The 24242-nt window shown below is 28.5% G+C and overlaps 4 protein-coding genes across 4 annotated transcripts; 3 read left to right on the top strand and 1 right to left on the bottom strand.

Moving 5' to 3' along the window:
• Nucleotides 1–2745: 2745 nt before the first annotated feature.
• LOC129888495 (expansin-like B1) lies at nucleotides 2746–5789 on the bottom strand. Its single transcript, XM_055963459.1, has 4 exons — nucleotides 5606–5789; nucleotides 4878–4987; nucleotides 3617–3925; nucleotides 2746–3161 (listed from the first exon to the last, which is right to left on the bottom strand). Exons 1-4 carry the CDS (start codon nucleotides 5733–5735, stop codon nucleotides 2961–2963), a joined length of 750 nt encoding a protein of 249 aa, XP_055819434.1. The 5' UTR covers nucleotides 5736–5789; the 3' UTR covers nucleotides 2746–2960.
• Nucleotides 5790–12346: 6557 nt separating this feature from the next.
• LOC129888497 (expansin-like B1) lies at nucleotides 12347–14270 on the top strand. Its single transcript, XM_055963461.1, has 4 exons — nucleotides 12347–12483; nucleotides 12605–12714; nucleotides 12980–13288; nucleotides 13896–14270. Exons 1-4 carry the CDS (start codon nucleotides 12348–12350, stop codon nucleotides 14094–14096), a joined length of 756 nt encoding a protein of 251 aa, XP_055819436.1. The 5' UTR covers nucleotide 12347; the 3' UTR covers nucleotides 14097–14270.
• Nucleotides 14271–15491: 1221 nt separating this feature from the next.
• Nucleotides 15492–18384, top strand: LOC129888498 (expansin-like B1). Its single transcript, XM_055963462.1, has 4 exons — nucleotides 15492–15621; nucleotides 16351–16460; nucleotides 17124–17435; nucleotides 18184–18384. Exons 1-4 carry the CDS (start codon nucleotides 15492–15494, stop codon nucleotides 18382–18384), a joined length of 753 nt encoding a protein of 250 aa, XP_055819437.1.
• A 2411-nt stretch (nucleotides 18385–20795) lies between these two features.
• On the top strand, nucleotides 20796–22930 carry LOC129888496 (expansin-like B1). The gene is made up of 4 exons (XM_055963460.1): nucleotides 20796–20957; nucleotides 21049–21158; nucleotides 21497–21805; nucleotides 22508–22930. Exons 1-4 carry the CDS (start codon nucleotides 20819–20821, stop codon nucleotides 22706–22708), a joined length of 759 nt encoding a protein of 252 aa, XP_055819435.1. The 5' UTR covers nucleotides 20796–20818; the 3' UTR covers nucleotides 22709–22930.
• Nucleotides 22931–24242: the final 1312 nt, after the last annotated feature.

The raw sequence follows: 24242 nt of genomic DNA on the forward strand, positions 1-24242 counted from the left end.
TGAAATTTGTAGTCTTAATTAAATATGTGATAAAATTTATGTGATTATAAAAACTTCTCATTAAGTGTAAAATAAGAAATATATATATATATATATATATATATATATATATATATATATATATATACATATATTATAAAACTAGATATAAACAAAGTGATGTGACACCTTTCTATGACCTCCATTCCTATTTATCTTTTTCTCCTTTTTTTGAGCATTTGTTAGTTTTTCTCCTCATTTTAATGTAGTTATTATTTATATAATTGTTGAATAATTAATGTTTTGTTGTAAATATGTTATATTAATTGTTGATGTTCATAACTTCAAGGTGTAATTCTATCATTATGTGTAATAATACCCACACCTCCACCACCTTTTCTCATTTATTTTCTATATACACCCCTCGATCTTCCCCACATTCTCAAGGATTAATGCCATGTTTATTGTTATCTCTTTGTATGCCTCTATGTAACAATATAAATAGAGGTCTTGAAGATTTTATTGTACATTTGAAGATTTGGGAAACACTTGAATATACTTGGAAGAATAAGAAAACTCTCTTCTCTTGTTTGTATATTTGTATTACCTATGATACATTTCTCATAGCTATTGGACATTGTTAATATTTTTTACTTTCGGCTTAAAATTTCAATATGTATTTGTACTTTTGTAATAACTTTGAATAGTGATTGTTTTCTATGTTGAATTGAAACTCTGATATATGTGCGTTTTCGTCATACATTTATCATTTTTATATAGAAAAAAATTATATGTTCTTGCTTTGCCTATTTTTTTCTTAAGTAATTTCTTTATAATTTTTATTGGTTATATTATTTTCTATCAACTCTTTTAAATTTAAAAAATTTCATCAAATAAGTGAGGTAAATTTATAATATATTAATCTCAGACATTTTTTTCCCTCAAATTCTTAGTTTTTTCCATCTTTTCATTCATAATACATAACAATTTATCTTTTCAATTAAAAAAAACTTAATTTTTTTCATTCAATTTTCAAAAAGAGGAAGAAAGAAACTTAAAAATATAGAAAAGATCAAAAGATGAATGCTTTCAAGGAGAAAAAAATATGTCAAGACTAAAATAATGATAATTCCATCACCATTCAGATCCTCATCATCTTAAAACTTGACTTGTATTAGAAAGGTTATGCCAACACATCCCTATTCAATAAGCTAAATATATACATTGACAATTTTCAGATATTTTTAAGTTAATGCATAATCTTATATAAATACGCATAGACAAGATGATATGAAACATCTCTATAAATTAAAATATCACTGCACCCTCTGTCCACTTAACCCTATAATTGTGAAACAAATTGATACTTAATATTTATAATAGAAGGTTTAATTCAATTTATTTTATTAATAAGCCATAAAATTCTTATGCTAATTTGGGTTAATAGCTTATATACCCAGTTAATGAAGTATGTATATTTTGCTCATTGCCTTTTCTAAAATTCCTCAAATAGATTGAATATATTATTTTTGTTATAGTATTACTTTGTGTATTTATGAATATTTAAAAGTTAAAACTTAAAAAACTTCATAACTTGATCAAAAAATTTGAACACCGCTATTATTACACCTACTCACTAAATGAATATCCACATTTAACGAAACATCTTCATTTAATCTATTGATATCATGAATTGATAATATTAGACTGGTGAATATGAGTAAAAAACTAATAGAAGTTTATTGTGTTTATATTCTTTTTTGGGTGATACAATGGGGTGTGTTTTTTGAGAAATTTTGATAATTCAATTATATCTTGAGTAGCAAAAACTAAATAAATAGGTAATTTGGGTGGACAAATATATAGTCAACATTTGTCAGCAAGTTATTTTTATACATATTATTTCATATTTGCTTTAAATAAAATATAGATAATGTTTTTATGTAACTATTCATTTAATATTTTGAAAATTTAAGGTTCAGAAAAGACTTTGATCGATGTTATGATTTCTTATGTTTAGATAACACGTTTGATAATTTTAATATTCGAGTATTAGAAGAAAAATAATAGATCGTGAATTTGATGAGAATTCATCATATATAATTAGAAATCAAATATTTTAAACTTTTCAAGAAATTTTTAAAATTAGAGTTGTGTTTGGTTATACTTTTTCACAAATGATAGAAAATAACATTTTATTTGAAATTCTAAATATGAAGTAGTTGAGAAATTTTTCAAATTCATATTTCAACTTCAAATTTAATTTGAAATTTTCATGGTCAAAATAAATTTTTAAATAAAGTAAAAATTATTCTAGAAAGAAGATTAATTTATAATTTTTTTATAACCAAATGGGTCATATAGTTCTTTTACTTCGCGCGAAGTGCGGATAAGTTCACTAGTTATTTTAAAAACGTAAAAGCGTATCATTCTTTCTCCAACTCACTAAAAAAACATTATTAGAGAATATAAAATTAGCTATGAAATTTATCGGGAATCTCCAGTTTATCGTCGCTAAATAGCTCTTAGCTAATTGAATTCTTTTTTTATAATTTGTTGCTAATCCATAGCTAAATGAGATTAACATGAATATTTTACTGTTTAACTACAAAATTTTATCCGTCACTAATTCCTTATTTTTTTTTAGAATTAAAAAAAGTATCATATAAATTAAAATAGAACATAGTAATAACAAATCTAAAATGGTTAAAAAATAATAATCTAAAATGGTAAATTGACTTATACTACTAAAATGCAAATGGCGACTTTTTATTCATAAATCTCACGAAAACAGAAATACATAACATACACAACCCTTAACAACTTACAACTATCCATGCCAAAAGTACAACACACACTCCACAACTTGAAAACATATTTTTAAAGCTAAATTATAAACATGCAGTTTAATTAAGAAATCGCCCACATTAATTACTAGTATATAAGTACATATATAATATAAGTTGTACTTAATTAATTACTTAAGTAAGCTGAATGTCTGTTTCAATAGTAAGTCCAGCTTTCCACTGAGCAGGAATAACAGCTTTGTCTGATTGTACCCATTTTGTTTCAACACTTGTACTTGTTAAGAACCTTACTTTAAGGTCTCCACATGGTGGACTTGACATGTCCCACACTGCCCCATATGCCTTTCTCATTGATATCCACTGTTGGCTTGCTTCCTGCGTACATACGAATTAATAATCAAATATTATTAAAGACGAGTTCAAATAAATATATTATTTTGAATTAAATTAAATAAGTTAACATGTCAGAATGAGTCGGTCAAAAATCTAATATGATCCAACTTGTATCGTTATATAAGATCTAAAAAAGGGAGTTAACCGTAAGATAAATTGTCTACACATAATTAAGTTTTAGGTTGAACAATCTCAATTTTACTATAGGATTTACCTCTTGGATTCGGAATATATTTCTTATTCATTAGGTTATATTCTATTGTGATCCGATTTAATTAATTCAATAATTTGATTAGTTATTTCGAGTTCAAATGTTTGATTTTGCTACCTCGAATGCACACTCATTTCGAACCTAGGTATTAACACTAAATTAAATAACAACAACAAATTCAGTGTAGATAGGGTCTGAAAGATTAGAGTTTGCATAGATTTTATACCTCGTAGATTTCGACAGCATGGATGTCAGTGGTACCACCTTGGTTCAAAACAACAATAGCAAGGTAATCAGAGTACTTGCTGTGTTCATGAATTTTAACCATAAGATTTCCATAACCACAAGAAACTCTTCTATATTCTATGTCAACAACCCCTTTTCCACATAGATGAGCTGCCAAACTTGGGTTTTTAGCTAATTTTGCATAGGCTTTGAAGCTGAGAATTAAGTCTGTTTCTTGTCCATCTGCACTGTCTGTCACCATAACCTTTGTTCCCTGTTCACTACACAATGCATTGTTCTTGCACCTTACCTGTAATTACATTAATTAATTAATCTCCATAATAAATTGAACAAAATATACTTGTTATAACGTAATACTTTCCGTGTCTCAATTTATATGATGTTGTTTGACTTGACATAGAGTTTTAAGCAAAAATGAAAGACTTTTGAAATTTGTGTTCTAAAATAAGTTATATATATTTGTGAGACTATAAATCAATTCATTAAGGATGAAATATGTGTTTTAAAGTAAAATTGTTACTAAATATAAAAAAATGTCATTCTTTTTTAATCTAATTAAAAAGAAAAGTGTGTCATATAAATTGACACAAAGAAAATAAAACTAATTGATACTTTAACTTACAGTATATGACAGTGTTATGAATTTTTATATTGATCGACGTATAGTCTGTTTGGTCAAGCTTTTGAAAGGTCAAAAATACTTTTATTTTTTTCTTCCAAACAATGTCTATTTTAAGAAGTACCTAAGGTGTTTGCCCATGTTTTTAGGAGAAAATAAGTGTTCTTTTGATGTTGGAAACTGTTTTTCAGAATTTAATTTTTTTTTCTCCACAAAATAGTTTTTTAAAACGCAATTTTGAGAAAGTATTTTTGAATTTGATTATCCAAACATAAATTGTTTCTCACCAAAAATACTTTATTGAAAATATATTTCAAACTAAGCTGATTTTAAAAACTTGACCAAACATGCTATTATAATTAATCTGCTAGCTATACCAGGTTACTCATTACAATCAATTATTATAGGTTGGGAATTTGAACTATCTACAATTACCATTTAAATGACCTGATTGTCTACAAATTATATTTTCATATCGTTGGTGAAATTAAACTTAAAACTTTGATGGAAATATTAAAGGGGTCCAATTTCAATAGTCACTGTGACAGTATAATATATAATGTCATCTAAAAGATAACCGCTAACTAATATAATTGTGGATATAAATGAAATTAGGACGTACTTGATAGCATGCACCACAACCAGCTCCATTTCTGTAGAGACGCCTAGAGGCTGTGCACACCTCCCCATTGTTCACATCTTTGCCATAGACTCCATAACCACATGCTCCAGCTAATCATATATACACATACATCAAAATTAATGTTAAAACAATTGTAGTAATAATCGATGAAAATTTTGTATTTAATTTGTGATATTCACATGTTCTTGGTAATTTGGTGGAAAAAATAAACAACAGAAAATGATCAAAAATATCCTCTGACTATCCCATAATGTGATATTCAAGTGTTGATCATTAGTCAAAGGGCATCAGTGAGCCAAAAATTTAAGCATATGGGTATTTTTAGCAAAATAGGTGAATGAAAGGTATATTCAGATCTCTTGCGATAGTTCAAGGGTATTTTTGTCTCTTTTACGAAAAAAAATATTCCCTCTGTTTCAATTTATTTGTTCTACTTTGAATTGATACAGAGTTTAAAAAAATAAAGAAGACTTGTGAATTTTGTGGTCTTAAATTACAGATATGCCGAATATACTAAAATGTCATTTAATCTCGTGATTTTAAACATGTTATATGGAAAGTTGGAATTCAAGAGTTGTTAAAAAAGAAAAGAGTAGTCGTTCTTTTTTAAACGGACTAACAACGAAAGTAAAACAAACAAATTGAAACGGATGGAATACTCAATAAGTCACTTGAGGGAAATTTAAGGAGAAGGTTTGGTGGCATACATGGAGTTCCCATGCCATCAGAAGTACTATAAAATGATGCATTGGTAACTAAGCTTTGGCTGTAGGAAAACGCTGGCAGAAGCATAATCATGCACATAAAAATGCAAGAATATTTAAGAGAATGATCCATTTATTTTTTGTTCACAAAATGAGAAAGATCAGGAATTAGCAAGTCAAAAATTAATTAAAGAGTTCGTGTGATGGAAAATGAAGTGAAGAAAAGTCCAATATTTATAGTGAAGTTTCTAAGGAGTTGACATTCATATTAGGAGCCACGTTTCTTCTCCACTATGGTCAGTGGAAACCAAATGTAAATCAAAGAATAGCCCCAAATAATCATTGATGTTACACATTATTAATTTCATTTTGTTCATTTCAATTATTAAACACTTTAAATCTACATAAAAGGACTATATGAAAAGGACATATTCAATTTGTGCACTTCTACTTTTGTTTAAGCTTGTTGGTGCGTGAGTATATACATTTCATGTCTACTTGTAGGGTAAAAATGAAGTGTGGTGTTGGTGTGTTTCTGTTGAAGTTCTTATGCAATTCATTCATATGATGCCAAGTGGTGCATGCTAGAAGCAATTTAGCGATAGAACAAAATATTTGAGTAATAAATTAAAATTAGTTCAAGAAAATATGATACGTCTAATTCTTCAAATAATTTTTGGGTGAGTTAAACATACATATACATACATGTCCAATCACCAATGTAATATACAAACTTTATATTACCCTCATCTTGGGGGGTCAAGAGATTATTTTTAATAGACTCTCGACTCATGAAAAAACATATATTCTCAATTTATATACAACTCATATCAAAATAAAAAATATCTGACCCGCTCATTTATTAATTCAATCGATCATATTTTTTTCGCCCCCAACAAGTTATTTGATTAGGGTATCCACCTTAAAATTTTAGCAATCATCATCAATTTGGAAGTTTATAGAACCTAGCAAGTCATTACAATATTCTTGATGTTTACTTTGTAATGAACTGAGGCAAAGCAATTAAACCTAGTGCCTTTGCATTTCATATAATTTAAAAACACATGTAGCCATGTGTAGTTTAGGCAAAGAATTTGTGGTTAATGCGCTACATAATGGAGTAGTAGTAGGGAACTATAGTTTCACACTGACGTAGTAGCTTTATAATTGGTAGAATGTAACTACTGATTAGTTTTTCTAATCGGTACACATAAATTATACATAGATTATTTACGATTATACACATTTTATATTTGGGTTATATATATATATTACACATCTGACAATTTTTTAATTTAATGAATTGAGTGAATGACTATTTAAGTTAATTCTCTATTTTTTAAAATTATTTATGTGGGTATGCCTATGTGTATGAAAACAATAAAATTTTAAAAATATTGTTATATTCTAAATACATAACTTCGAAATGGTCTCGCGAAGCCGGTCAACGGTAGCCTAAGAGCAAGTCAAAACTACGAGAAGGGCGCGACCTTCTCTTTCATTCTCAAAAAAACTTCTCTCGCTCCATCCCCCCAGACACAGGAGCGGGATTCTCTGAAAAGCCAAGGTCGTGGGTGGCCAAGAGTGCCCACTTGGAGACTTGGGATCTTAGTTCTCCGACCGCTGCTGCTTCTGCTACAGCAGAGGATGGTGGAAAAAAAGACCGGTGAGATCTCTGCTTGAACGTAATCATTCTTGTTTTGGATCGTTTTGAGGGCTGTTTTAGATGGATGCACCACAAGACCTTGCTTAGCGAATTTTCTCTCTAAATCCCTTTCCTTACTGTCAAGTGGTTGAACGCCCCTCTCCCGTTTGTTCTGCTAGCTGGTGTCGCCCTCTCACTTACTTATCTATTCCCATCCAGTATAAGAAATTTAACGAAAGAGAGCCAAAAATATTCTTAACCTATTAAATGCGGATCAAAAATACCTTCCTTACACTTATTGGACTAGATCAATATTCCTAACTTATTCAATTTGATTACAGAAATGCTCTTTCCTCTGCCTATTGGACCAAAATGACCTCAACATTGGATGGATCAATTGTTTGATTCAATAGGTGGAAGGAACATCAATTTCTTGGGTCAAATTCAATAGATTAGAGATATTTTTTAACACAAAATTTTAATAATTCAAACCATTCAAATTCAAAACTTAGATATGCTTGTGTTCATGACATTTGGCCATCCACTTTGCCTCAAAGAATTAGAAGAGAAGTGCGATATGCATCCCATTCATATGCATTAGAGTATCTAGTGAAAAACGTATGGAAAATTCCGTAATTAAAGCAAACATGTGATATGATTTATAATGCACCATTATAGTTTGAAAGAATTATAATTTATAGTTATAGTTAGAAATTTATAGTTATTTTTCTCTCCTCTCTTCCTTTCTCCCTCTCTCTCCACTCTTTCTCTCAGCAATCTCTCCATCTCCTCTCTCCTCTCCCTCCCCCTCCCCCTCTTTCTCTCTAGCCTCTCTCTGCCTTCTCTTTTTTAATACAAATATAAATGATAGCAATCAATTATTAAATATAAATATTAGCAGTCAATTATACAAATACAAATGATAAAAATCAATTTATGGAAAACTACCTAAATACACAACTTATTTTATTATATTCTCTAAATTTTTCTATCATTTGGAAAAAATTACAAAAGTCCCTACTCTCTCCTATTTTCAGATACATCATTTTATGTGATGTACCAGGACGTTTTGGAGGTATCCGGATTCCACCAAATTTAAATTTTTTTTATAATTTTAAAAAAATAAGAATATGATGTAATTAGTTTTTAACACTATAAAATTTGTGTAATCCCTCCTTTATATATTAACTAGTCATTACAAAATGTGGCATGTCTTCTTTGTGTCTAATTTGAAGATTCATTAATAATGGCTCTCTCTATACTTGGAAAAAGTTGAGTATGTATCAATGATTGTATTTGTATATTGTATCACTAAAAAAGATCCGTATAGTTGACACTTCTAATTTCTATTTGTATAATTGATGTATAACTTACATAAATCTCATAGTGTTAAGAGACAATTACATCATATCCCTATTCTCTTTACAAATTACAAAAATCCCTTATTTTTTGAGAAATTCGATACATAAGCCATCTTCTCTGATACATCACTATGCCTTTAATGTTGTTGCAGTAACAAAGAAAAATTCATGGAAGATATGTTAATTGAATTTTTTTACATTTAAAAAAGGAAAAAAGTAAATAAAGAAAACATAAATTATGGGAAAACTTTATTGGCAATGGATTCAATCCCTGGCAAATTGAAACATGCTAGTACAATTCAAAATTCGTTTTTTCATTCTTTCAAAAAAAATCTCAAATTTTTTTGAATCAAAATTGTCGACAAATTGTACTGATACAACATGAACCTGTCTATCTTGTTGAGACATTTCGAAATCTGAAAAAGTGAGGTGAGGTATGAACGATACAAAAGTGATGAAATTATTGTTGGTCAAAATACGGGAGTTGGTGGTGTCTCCGGTAAAGACTTTGAGTCAAGATCCATGTATGGCGTCACTGTTGAAAGTGAAAAAAAGTTTTTGGAGCTGATACATAGCAAAGAAGAATGTGTAGAAGGATTTCGTCATCATGTTTTTTATTTTCAACAAATCAGATTGTTGATTATTTTTTTTGATTTTTTGTTGTTTATCTTTTTGTGATACATATTGGTTTAGATTTTTAATGTATCTAGTTGTTTTTTCTTTCTTAAATTATTGTATCATGTCTTCGTTTCAATATTATGATACATTACATTTTTATCATGCACAATATATTATGTTCAAATATTAGTTTTGATACATAAACTTAATTTATTGTTCATAGTTATTTATTTGATACATAACTATTACAAATTTCGTTATTTTTTACTACCAGATACATACACCTTAGCTTATTCAACTAGAAGGTCATGTATCTGTAGAAAATATCTAATTTAATTGTTGATATATAAACACTAATATTTTTATAACAATATCATTTTGTATCATATTCATAGTTATGTATATGACAACATTTATAGAACAACTAGTTGATTTTTTTTTATTAATCTTTTTCTGATACATATGAGTTTCGGACATGATACATAAATTTGAATTTATAATAAATGTATCTGTTACATAATGACAACCAGTAATGTATCTATCTCAAATATTACATCTTATGGGCAACAATTACCTATTTAATGTATCTAGTAGAAATAATGTACTTAACAATTCAAACAAGGTACACAAATAGTAATGTATCATGATAAATCTATACATCTCGAAAATACAATTCAAATGTAATGTATCATAATGTTGAAACAAAGGCATTATACATTAATTTAAGAAACAAAAACTATTAGATACATTAAAAATGTGAACTTATATATATCACAAAAAGATGAACAACAAAAATCGACCTTCATTTATATGTATCAGCAATTTTTTAAGATGAAAAGACTAAAAAAAAATTAAAAAAAAACTTAAGTGATGGAAAGAAATCTACCTCTTGAATAACTTGAAATCATTAATTGGGAAGAAAAAATATTTGAAATTCAAAAATAAATTAATGGATGTAACTGTGGAGAGATTTGTGGAGTGAAAAAAAGGAAGGAAATCATGAATATGATATTTTGAATTGATGTATCTGAAAAAAGAAAATGATGGGAGCAAAAAAAGAATTTTTGATATTTTTTGAAACGATAAAAAAAATAAAAAAATATGATAAAAAGACGTGTGTAGTTAAAGTGTCTCATTCAATCTATATATGCATGCACTAATTAATTCCTAATTCTAGATGAATCTAATCTTTTAAGCTTTCGAAGAAAATTAGATAAAGCGATAAAATAATGAAACGTAAAGCAATAAGATATAGACTAATCATATATATATACTAGTGTTTAATTGTTCATGGTTTTCATATTTTATCATTCATGTTCTATTTCTAGAAGGGTTTTTTGTTTTTACTAGCTCCGTAAACAAAGCATGTATATTATATGCGATACTATACTTTCACATTAAGTATGATTTATACATCTAGATGAGTTTTATTGTTTTCAGCTTTTCACCATTTCCAGATGAGTGAATTTTTTTCAGTTTTGGATAAAATGTTATACGTTCAAACCTTTCTATAACATGTTGATTTCGAAAAAAAATTGGCTTCTATAACGACCAGACGTTATATACCTATAATATATTTTCCATTTAAGTATTACTATTTGGTTGTTATAAGTAAAAAAAAGAAAAAAGAAAGAGAGATACATAAAATTTATTTCTTTATTTTTTAATGTTATGGACATAGGCACTTTAATGTCAAATCGTAAATTTAATCACACTTTATATAAAGAAGAAAAATATTTTAATGAAGAAATATATATTCATATAATATTCTTTGTCATATATAGTATATCTCTAGACTTATTATTGGTAATCTTAGAGATTCTACTTTGTATAAAATAGGTTAATTATTATATTACCAATAAAGAAGATAGCTTTTATAAAGGGTAATTTTATAAAGAGGTACTATTATAAAAATAGTTGTTGTTTTTATAGATAAGAAATTGATACAAGTAAAAAATAACATTAAAAATCAGTTTTAAAAAATAATAATTGTTATAATGAAATTTTATTATATAATGATGTTGCCATTGGGATGTATATGTGACATGAAAAAAGAATTTAAGTTGAAGAGTTCTTCTAGTTATTAAGATAATATCTACTACTAATTCTGTAAATCGGAATAAGATCTAAAATTAGCCTCAGATGCAGGAGAGCTATTGGATGACCCATCTACTTGCAAGGAGACTTGTTGGGATTTTCTCGTCTCAATTGATATGATATACTTTCCATTTTAGCTTGTTAAAAAAAAACGATATTTTTTTTCTGAAAATTATTTAAGTGTTGCATCCTCATTTTAATTTTTAACATTAATAACATAACTTGCCGGAACGCTCACCATCACTCCTTTAAATCAAAAGGCACGTGAAATTCTCGCCATCGTTCATTTTAAAGGATAATTTTGACACTCTTACATGTCAAAAATGTTCATTATTTTTTTAAAAAAATTGTGTACAGTCTCAAACGCTATTCTCTCCATCCCATATTAGTATTTCACTTTATTTAAAATAATTATCCCAAATTACTTATCAATTTACAAAATCAAGATAGAATTAGTAACATTTTTCTCATTGTACCCTTACAATGAAATCTTTTCAGAATTAGTGTAAATAAGTTTCTTAAGGGATAAATTAGTGAAACAACCTTTCTTGAGTTTCTTAAGGGGTAAATTAGTGAAACAACCTTTCTTATTTATGATTTGTAAAAAGGCATTTAAAAAAAATGGACAATTAATATGAAACGGAGCGAGTATCACATTAAATGGTACGGACGCGGCAAAAGAAGGTGTCATCCATTAATTTAAAACGGTGACAATTTCTAGCAACAAATATCGTTAATTAAGATTTAAGACCTATGGGATCAAAAATCATCTTTAATTAGCTATTTGCTGCTTCAAAGAATATGGTAATCAAATTGTAAACTTATATTAAAATGAGAAAAAAGAAGTTTGAATATTTCTGTTCAAATAAAATGAATGCTAAATTAAGACTAATTACAAAGTTGGCCAAAAATTTGAGCCGAGTCAATATCTACCCTTAGGAACTCAACTATAAATAGAGAACTTTACCTCTACATTTTTTCATCATCCAAATTAACTCTTCTTTACATTTTTAGCACAAAAAAAATGGCTATCTCCTTCAACAATTGTTCCACTTTTATGATATGTATAATTTTGCTTCTACCTACATTTTGCTTTGGTAATAAAAACTATTATTCGAAAGCTACCTATTATAAGACTTCTGATGGCAAAGGAACACCTAGTAAGTCACATTTGATGTAAAATTTAGATCATTATATTATGATCTAAGCTTCTTTTTTTTTCCTTTTAAGATAGATTGATTTAATGATCATTTGATTAATTTGCAACATATATCTGATCAGATGGAGCTTGTGGTTATGGAAAGCATGGCAAATATGTCAATGATGGGCTCGTTACCGCCGCGTCATGGAAGCTCTATAAGAATGGAGCTGGCTGCGGTGCATGCTACAAGGTACTTTACAGACAGACAGAAGCAGATTCAAAATTTGTACTTTATATGCTATATGTTACGTCTTTTAAATATTAGATATATGCTAGAATCGATATGAGTTATATATACATTATATTGATAGTGTAAATTACAAAAATTGCAAAATAAGTGTAATATAATTTAGCATATTATTATTGTGGGAAGTTTACCAATTTTAGTTGTCATATCATCAATTAACGTTTAGTATTAAATAATAATAGTACTAATTATGAACAATATATTATAGGTGTGGTGCAAGGACGAGGCACTATGTAGTGACGAGGGAGTTAAGGTGGTGATAACTGACAATGGTGAAGGACCCGGAACTGACTTCATTCTCAGTTTCGATGCCTTCGCCAAAATGGCCAAGCATCCAAAGCTAGCTCACATGTTGTTCCCTAAGGGAGTGGTTGATGTTGACTACAAAAGAGTTTCTTGCAAATATGGCAATCTCAAAATCAAAATCAATGAACATAGCAATTACCATGGCTACCTTGCCATAATTCCATTTAACAATGGTGGCTATGCTGATATCATGGCAATTGAGATCTACGACGTAAGTATATATATTTGCTTTTAAAAATATATATTTTTTCTTTAGTACTAAAAGAGGGTTTGATAAGCTTATAAGCTGGTCAAATCAAAGTTTATAAGTATTTTTTGACTTATTTATGAATTTAATAAACCAATACATTTATAAGCTGGTCAAATTAAAATTTAGAAGTACGCATACTTTTTGACTTATTTACGAATTTGATAAATAACAAAATGCTTATAAGTAACTTAGTCAAAAATCATAAGTTGGTCGTTATCCTCAACTTATGGTTTTGGAGCTTATGAACACTTTTGATTTGATCATTTTTTTTTATGTCTAATATATTTTTAAATCTTTAAAATACTTTTTCTAAAACATAATAACTCCTAATTATTTCTCTATTTTATTTCTGTCATTCGAACTTTCTTATGCAAAAATAATTCTTTATTATTTTGTAAATAAGTCAAGAGTCATTTCAGTCATTTTAATAGAGAAAGTACTTATCGTAAGTTTTTACCCAATACAGTAGTGGTTTATTATCAATTTTAACACTTCTATCTAAACACACAACTGATTATTTATAAAATCCATTTGATATATAATATTAATTTTGTGTTGATATACACAGGTAAAAAGCTACAAATGGATACCAATGAGGAGATCATATGGAGCAGTTTTTGATTTGGCAAATCCACCAAAGTGTGATATGAAAATAAAGATCCAAATAAAAGAAGGTGAAAAGACCAAATGGATTTACTCTGACAAAGTTGTCATCCCAGATTACTGGAAACCTGGTTCTATTTATGAAACTGATATTCAGATTCCTTGAACAAATATATATTAGATCTTCAAAATATGTGACAAATTGTCAATTTTTATATTATAGTTTGGAGTCAAATGAAGTTTATAATTTGTCTAGGGTTATGATCAGACGCCATTATGGTTTATTAACCAAAATGTTTGTGTGTTAATAAGGTTGATCAAATTAAATTCGTGTATTAATTATTGTAAAGAAATTTATTTATATAATTTTGGTATATTTGTGCTATATATCAATAGGTATGTCCGTATGTGTATGTTGTTTGTCTTTATGAAATTTCATTAAATTTCAGTACTTGAAACGTACATATGAATAGTAGAATCCTATGAACCGTTTTGATCATAAAGTATACCTAATATTCTACGTGTTCAACTGAAAGTCATAAATTAATTTAAACTTTTGTTGAACTATAATTTCAAAGTAATCATGAGCTTAAATAAAATAAATTGATGCAAGTATCTTTTTACTAAGCCACACTTACCACTTCTTAGCATTATTACATTACAACAACTAGAAAATTCACAATGGATCAAAATTCAAAACTAGTATATTCTTTATAAGTTTCTAATTATTCTCCAAAGACTTTAATTAATTATTAGGAATATTATATTAGTGCTACCTATAAGACCTATCATCATTGTGCCACCTGTAAGACTTGCCACTAATTAAGAACTCCAATGTTATGACATAATAGGTTCTATTGATTACGCTCTTTTATCTCAAAATATTTGTTATATATTACTTTTAAAAAATTAATTTTACTATTTTTTGGAACTAAATTGAATTAAAATTATTCAGTAATTTAAAATTAATATTTAGATATCTGAAAATTACATAAAAATATTATAAATTGCACTTTTTCTGTTCTTCGCATATAATCAATATATCAATAATAACATAACTTATCCGGTGTAATCTAAGAGTACGATGTGTATGCATATTGTATTTAATTAACCCTCGACTCAAGTGAAACATATAAAATACTAAATAAAATTAATATAATTTGATTTTCGAAAATAAAATTTGACTAGTATTTTGAGAGTACATGACTTCCCAGAAGCTGTAATCCAGCTGTAAACAAAAATAGAAACAATAGACATGTCATAATAACTACAAAACAAACCTTAATTAAGACATAATTGCCATTTTCTCTTATAGTGGTAGGATTTGAATCAATCATCAAGATACAAATAACAAATTCCAAAATTTTAAAATACAAAAGGCTACTAGTTAATCCCCACTTGGTTTCCACTGGCCATAGTGGGAAAATATATGTGGCAAAAAATATCACTTCTTACCCTCTTTAAGTATACTATAAATATGGCAATTTCATCTTTCCCACATTATAAGTCTTTAATTTCCTTTTTAATCCACTTGTTCTCTTCCTTAATCATTTTCTTAAAGATGGATTTCTTTCTTAAACATTCTACTCTTCTAATTTGCCTAATATTGATCTTGCCTGCTCTATGTTATAGCCAAACTTTTATATCAAAAGCAGGTTATTATAACACGGATGATGGCATGGGTAATCCAAGTATGTTTCTATCTTGTGTCTATTCATGTTTTCGTAATACTTTATAAATTTATTTTTTGTTTTATATTTTTTTTATAAAATATTTTAAAGTTTTTCCTTAAAAATTGAAAATAACACATCAAAAAATTTAAGAGTTTTTCTTTTATTTTTTCACCGCAAATCAATAAAAAAAAATTATGTACATAAAACATGATCTTTTCATCTCATTTTCACTGAACCAACTTGAAAAAACACATGATGGAAAAGATATTCTCATAAAAATATTAAGAAGCTTCTTAATTTTTCCGCGTGAAAACACTACTATTTTTTTCTTCTCACTGGTTCAACCAAAATGTCTATGTGCATAACTACTAGAAAATAGTGATTTTTTTAATAGTGCCAGACATACTATACTCCGTTTTTATATATTGAGAATAATTTGTATTCTTGTCCATGGTTAAATGAGTCATTTTTTGAACAGTATCGATCGATTACTAAAATAACGTAATCCCATCAGAACACTGTTGGTATTCCTAACATTATTATCAAGCTTAAGTAAATGATTTTTCACGCAATTAAATTATTTGTTATTCGCCAAAGAAACACTGAAAAATATTATATGTCTAGAAAAAAAAAACATTTTCCCCACCTAAAAAACAACTTATTTTCCTGAAATTATTTTTGATAGGATCGATGTTCTCTCTACATTTATTAAATATAATGATATATACATACATTTGATTTATTCAGAAGGAGTTTGTGGATATGAAGAATATGGAAGAACAGTAAACAATGGAGAAGTTTGTGCAGTGTCTAGGCGTCTATTCAAGAATGGTGCTGGTTGTGGTGGATGCTATCAGGTAACAATTACCTAATTATTTTGGGTATAATCACCAAACTTTATCCACTATAACAGTATATATAGTAACAATGCTATATTAAAGTAACTAAAACTTTATAATTATGGTATGTTTAACTTAAAAATTATCATAAAAACTCATAATTACCTTCAAATACAAGAGTCGTCTTTGTCGCTCCTCAACAATAAAATATCCGGCCGGTGTATAATTTCATAATTGGAGTCTCAGGAGGGTAGAGTGTACGCAGTAACGCAGACCTTATCCCTACTTAGTGGTAAAGTTGGGATTTTCACTAAGGAGTTCAAAATATGAAGAAGTAAGCACACGAACTATCCGAGCAACATCTAGTATATAAAAGGGCAGCCCGGTGCACTAAAACTCCCGCTATGTCTACTATATATACATTAAAAAAAAATTAACCATGTATAAATAGTGTTGGCTCGGTCCCTGGCACTAACTTAACTTGGAGGTAAAGAGATTGTTTCTAATAGACCCACACTCAAGAAAAAGCATATCAGAACAGATGGAAAAAATAAATAACGAAAGTGAAGAGATAATGGCAAAAGACTACAGAAAAAATGACAAAACATTCTAAAACAAAGGAACAATAACTACAATAAAATAGTGTGATAATCTGTTAATTACTTGTTGATGATTTTTCAGGTAAGGTGCAGGAATAAGGGATTCTGTTCTCAAGAGGGAGTAAAAGTAATGGCTACTGACTATGGAGAAGGGCATGGAACAGACTTTACACTAAGCTACAGAGCATTTGAAAAATTGGCCAAACAATCAAGCATGGCTCAGGTCCTTTTTGCAAAAGGGACAGTTGATGTAGAATACAGAAGAATTTCTTGCAGATATGGAGCAAATCTCATGCTTAAAATCCATGAACGTAGCACGTATCCTGATTACATTTCACTAGTTGTTATGAACCAAGGTGGTGCTAGTGACATCCTTGCACTCGAAGTCTACGAGGTTAGCTCATGAAAACATGATTCAGCAATTTGTGTAAGATTGGACAGATTAATAACTCGATCGTTTATATATTGACTTTTTGCCCCTTTTGACCTTCTCGATATAGTCCAAATTGAAAAGTTAAAGTTGATTTGGGCTAATTATATAACTAATCAAATTGACTATATATGGTCATAATAAATTTTTATTAATTTTGCTTTGTTATTAAACAAATTATAAGAAAACGAACAAAGGGTTGATTTAAGCAAACGTGTCTTTATTAGGACATCATTTCGAATTTGTCTCTATTTTTATTATTATCCGTAGAAGACAATATTAGATTATTATTATCCGTAGAAAGTGCATCAACCAAGATTCATATTGTCATATTAGAAGAGGGTCTAATGTTTGTTCTTATATTGCTCAAACCTACTGGAAAGACAAAATGAGATCAGGATATAACGTTTCCTCATAATTTTTTTAGTATTTCAAAAAAAAAAAATTTAGACCTTAATAAAAAAAAAAGTCCATAAGTTATCAGAGTAATAAAGTAGTAGTAGTAGTAAAGTTGAGGGGGGTGGCTATGAACTATCATTTAGCCCGATTTCGACCCAACCTTTCTCGACTCAAGTAGCCTTTGGATAGATTAACGATCTGCTTATTTATTAATTCAATTCATTTTAGCCGCCCTAATTCATCAGCCTATAACAAAAATTAATTTTATAACTTTAGTACAATATTATTATTATTATTATTGTGGTTGATGTAGGAGGAAACAAGTTCATGGATATCAATGAGAAGGGCATATGGTGCAGTTTGGGATTTATCAAATCCACCAAATGGAGACCTTCAAGTGAGGTTCCTAATTAGTGCTGCAGCTCAGACAAAATGGGTGCAATCTGAAAGAGTTGTAATTCCAGCTGAATGGACTGTTGGTGAAACTATTGAGACTGACGTTCAACTTTCTTAGGAAATTTAAAAATTACTAAAATTAATATTTATCCAACATATATATTATTGCCATTTTAGGCAATTATTAGTATTTTCTATATATCTAGTTATTAGTAGGTAGGAAAAACTTATGTCATGTGTGATGAGTAGGTGCTAGGGTCTTTGTATTGATTATTATGATGGCATTATTAGTCATATATATATATATATATATATATATATATATATATATATATATATATATATATATTGGTATAACGTTATATATAATGTAATAAGAATAAAGTTATTTCTTTTTTGTAATTTTCTTGATGAATATAATTACTAGGATGGGATGGATAAGAATATCTCATAGGTTGTTATTTCACCTTTTATATGGGATAATTAATCTCATAATTTTAGTACAAAATTTATCCATAGACTAACAAACACCCATTATCAAATGAAGATAAGATAATTTTGAAGTTTATCTCAAAATTGTTATTTTTCAGTCTCTCACCCCAAACCAAACGACCCCTAAAAATTAGAAGGTGGTCCACAGGCCCTTTTCTCACTTCAAAATAAATATAAGTTGTGTATAATTTTTAGACGTTTTATTTAGTGATAAAAAGTTAAGATCATCTAGTCGATGCACTACTAAAAGAATATCAATAGTTGTTCTCGGATTGAAGGTCAGTAAAGTTTAGGTTGAATTTTTTTTTAATTATACAATAATTAAAAATGCATTTTTATCACTAGACAATATGTAATTGTTGATTTAAAACCTTTTTTATATACTCTTAAAATTTATTTCATTGTAAGAAAAAATGGGTCTCCGAAAGGCAATTTTGTTAAAAAATATACATATATTTATAAAAAAAAATCAACGTCATTTTGAGGTCAGGTTTTGACTATTTTTTTTATATTGTGATAAGAAATTGAGGGGGGGGGGGGGGGCGGAATGTATACCAAGCAATTTTTACATTAAAATGTATGGAATTACTTTAGATGTTCTATTTTGTTATAATAATTTGAGATTGATAGGATATGAGAAATTTTTAATAATATTAAATTAATCTTGAATACCATTAAAATGTTACGTAAGTTATTGTGAAAAATAGATATGAGTGAAAAATGGCTCTAACATCACCGTTCTAGATAGATTGAGATAAAAACATGTAAGGGTCCACTTTGAATCTGGACCCGCACGATTTTAAAATACGTCACGAATATGTTTTTATATATTTTTACAACTTTAAAATTTAAATTAAGTATAGCGATCAGACAATAAATTAATAACAATATTCCCGTGTGACATAATTTAAATTCCCAAACAATGAGTTGTTGACCAGATTTTAAGATAATATATAGTACTCTCGTCCTAGTTGATGTGGTATACTTTCTATTTTAGTTTATTCCAAAAAAAATGACACTTTTTTCTATTGTGAAAATTATTTAGTTTTCCCATCCTCATTTTGACTCTTTTTGAGTAAGATCAGTAGGCGATAAGCTCACATCCGGCTCCATAGAAGTAAAGATCAGAGTCATCTTATCTTTGCTTCGCTCTATTACCTGTGTTGTAAGCTTTCCAGTCTTTGAAGTAAGGTTAATGAGCCGCAGTGACATTATTCGTCGGGATTTCCGTCACCATTTATTTAAATTAAATGCAGGTGAAACTCTCTTCGCCACTCATTTTAAAAAATAACTTTGACACTTTTACACGTTAAAAATCTTCATTATTTTCTTAAAATTTCATGTACAGTCTCAAAGCTACTCCCTTCGTTTCATATTAATTGTCCATCTTACTAAAAATAGTTGTTCCAAATTACTAGTTGATTTACAAAGATAGAATTAATAACGAATTTCTGATCGTATCATTACAATTAATTTCTATTTGAAAGTGTAAATAAGTTTGTAAAGTTTCAGTAAACATTTCTTAAGAGGTCAATTAGTGAAACGATCCTTCTTATTTATAATTTCTAAATAAACTTATAAAAAAATGGATCACAAATATAATACGGAGTGACTACGTATTAAATGGTACGGACGCGGCAAAAGAATGTGTCATCCATTGATTTAAAACAATGAGAGTTTGTAGCCTCTAGTATCGTCAATTTAGACCTTATGGGATTTAAAATCATATTTAATTAGCTATTGTTGCTTCAAAGAAGGTGATGATCAACATATATTTAAATCAGAAAATTGATTTTTTTTAAAAAAAATTCATGATGCGATCCATATTTTTAATTATATTTGGGTCAGAAGACCAAAACCGTATATGTATATGGTAACTTTGAATATTGCTTTTTCAAATAAAACTAATGACAAATTTAAGATTACTTACAAAGTTGGCCATGAATTTAAGCAAAGTCAATACCTGCCCTTAAGACATTCAACTATAAATACAGAGCTTCACTTCTACATTTCTCATCATCCAAATTAATTCTTCTTTACATTTTTAGCACCAAAAAGAAATGGCTATTTCCTTCAACAATTGTTCCACTTTTATGATATTCATGATTTTGCTTCTGCCTGCACTTTGCTTTGGTACTGAAAACTATTATTATTCTAAAGCTACCTATTATAAGACCTCTGATGGCAAAGGAACACCTAGTAAGTCACATTTGATTTTCAACTTTTCTTTTTCCTTTTAAGATAGATTGAATTTTAACATTTGATTAATTTGCAACATATATTTGATCAGCTGGAGCTTGTGGTTATGGAGAGTATGGCAGATATGTCAATGATGGGCTCGTTACCACCGCATCATGGAAGCTCTATAAGAATGGAGCTGGCTGTGGTGCATGCTATCAGGTATTCAAAATTTGAACATTATGAATTCGAGTTTTGAATCTTATAATACACTACCCCATTTGATTTACTGGATTACGCTCGAAATATACATTATTTGTATTTTTTTAAAAATAAATTTATACATATAAAATGAATATTCATATATAACATGTACACATATGGCTAGTTTAAAGCAAGTTGTAGACCTTTGAATTGTCCAAATGGATCACAATAAATACACATTATTTCATATAATTTTGAATCGCAATAAGTTATATATATAAATTTTTAAAAAATTACTTGTAATTACATGATAATTGACGCGCATGTGACTAGTTATTATCAACAATATATTACAGGTGAGGTGCAAGGACAAGGCATTATGTAGTGACATAGGAGTTAAGGTGGTGGTGACTGACAGTGGTGAAGGGCCCGGAACTGACTTCATTCTCAGCTCCGATGCCTTCGCCAAAATGGCAAAACATCCAAAGCTAGCTCACATGTTGTTCCCAAAGGGAGTGGTTGATGTTGACTACAAAAGAGTTTCTTGCAAATATGGCAATCTCAAAATCAAAATCAATGAACATAGCAACTATCATGGCTACCTTGCTATAATTCCATTTAACAATGGTGGCTATGCTGATATCATGGCAATTGAGATCTACGACGTAAGTATATATATTTGCGTGTTTTTTTTACAATTATTTTCTTTAGTATTACGAGGATGTTTGACTAAGTGTACTTATAAGATGGTCAACTTAAGGTTTATTCAAATATACTTCTAAATTTATTTATTTGTAAGTAACTCAAGGGACATTTAAGTCATTTTAACAAAAAATAAGATGGTCAACATAAGGTTTATTAGAACTCTTCAACTTATTTACGAGTTTGATACATAACAAAATGCTTATAAGTAAATCAACCAAAAGTCATAAGTTGGTTGTCATCCCCAACTTATGATTTTGGAGCTTATAAACACTTTGGTCTGATAAAAAATATTTCCCAATTTTATGTCTAATATATTTTTAAATATTTAAAATACTCTTTCTAAACATACTAATTTCTAATTATCTCTCTATTTTATTTCGCCATTTGTCCTTAATTTCTTATTCAAATATACTTCTAAATTTATTTATTTGTAAGTAACTCAAGGGACATTTAAGTCATTTTAACAAAAAAATAAGTTACTTATCGTTATTTTTTTACCAAATACATTAAATGAATAACTACTTATTGTCAGTTTCAACACTTTTATCCGAATAAAATATTGTACAAAATATATAACATTGTCAGTGAATACATAACATAATTCAATAAATTTTAGACATGATTTGATATTATAACATTAATTTTTGGGTTGATATATACAGGCAAAAACCTACAAATGGATACCATTGAGAAGGTCATATGGAGCAGTTTTTGATTTGGCAAATCCACCAAAGGGAGATTTAAAAATAAAGATCCAAATAAAAGAAGGTGAAAAGATCAAATGGATTTACTCTAACAAAGTTGTGATCCCATATTACTGGAAACCTGGATCTGTTTATGAAACTGATATTCAAATTCCTTGAACAAATATATATTTGTTCAAGAAAAGTGTGACATAAAATTATCAATTTCTATATTATGGTTTGAGGTCAAATGAAGTTTAATTTGTCTAGGGATATCATCAGCCATTGTGGTTTTATGAACCAAATGTTGTGTGTTAATATTTAATAAGGCTGATCAAATAAATTAGTGTATTAACTCTTGTAAAGAATATTATTTATAAAAATTGTGGTATATTATTGTGTTATATATATTGGTGACTTGGTGTATGTAGTTTGTCTTCATGACATTTCATAAAATTGCAATATTATGGATCATTTTGAACACAAATTGCATTTTTATTTGGCCGAGATCACATATTAAGAGGTGCATATATACGAGTTTAAAAAATTTTAATTTCTAACACTTAACTTATACTGATAAGAGTGTAATTGATTTTTCCAAATACTATGTTATAATGAGTTTAGAACTTTATAAGTAGCGTGCGAGGTGATAAAATTAAATCATCAAAGAATTATTGGAAGTCAATATATAGCCATAATTATAATTCTTAATATAATAAAAAACAATATAGTCAAGCACCTTGGGAATTATTCATGGCTCTATAATTGCAGCACAAACTATCGCCATTGTCGGATATAATTACGAAAATAGTGTTATTTATTTTCTCTATTTTCGGGTTTGCGTTCTTCCGTCATAACAAGTGGTATCAGAATCTTGATTATCTATCAAGGATTTTTTAATGAAGGGGAATATGAGCAACATGGTGTGTTTAAATGGGAGTAACTACAACATATGGAAGAGCAAGATGAAAGATTTACTGTTGGTGAAAAAGATGCATCTTCCCGTTTTCGCTGCTCATAAACCCAAAAATGTGACAGATGAAAATTGGGATTTTGAGCACCAACAAGTATGTGGATATATAGGGCAATGGGTTGAAGATAATGTTCGCAACCATATTGTGAATGAGATACATGCAAGAACATTCTGGGAAAAGTTGGAGATATTTTACGCTTCAAAAACTGGCAATAACAAGTTGTTTTTTGCTAAAGCAATTGATGAGCTTTAAATACAAGGAGGGAAGTCCTATTCTTGACCACACATATATGATTTTCAAGGTATTATTGATCAACTGTCAGGAATGAGTGTCAATTTTGATGATAAAATACAAGGACTTTGACTTCTTAATACTTTACCAGATTCTAGGAAAACTCTTCGAGTATATTTAATAAATTCTGCTTCCGGTGGTAAGGATACTATGAAATATGCAAAAAGTGGTGTGTTGAATGAATGAGTCAGAAGAAGATCTCAAGGCACATCATCACATTTAGACGTTCTCTTTACAGAAGATCGAGGGAGAGGTAAAACAAGAGGTTCGAGAAGTAGAGGTAAAAGTAGAAGCAAGTCAAGATCCAAGTATCAAAATGTTTCATGTCATCATTGTGGAAAGAAAGGACATATTAAAAGATTTTGCAATAAGTTGAAGCAAGACCTTAGAGAATGAAAGAAAGAAGAAAATAATGGAGACAATGTTGTTGTTGTTGTCCGAGATGACCT

Source organism: Solanum dulcamara, chromosome 5 (genome assembly GCF_947179165.1).
Source record: "Solanum dulcamara chromosome 5, daSolDulc1.2, whole genome shotgun sequence".
In the NCBI taxonomy this organism is placed as follows: Eukaryota; Viridiplantae; Streptophyta; class Magnoliopsida; order Solanales; family Solanaceae; genus Solanum; species Solanum dulcamara.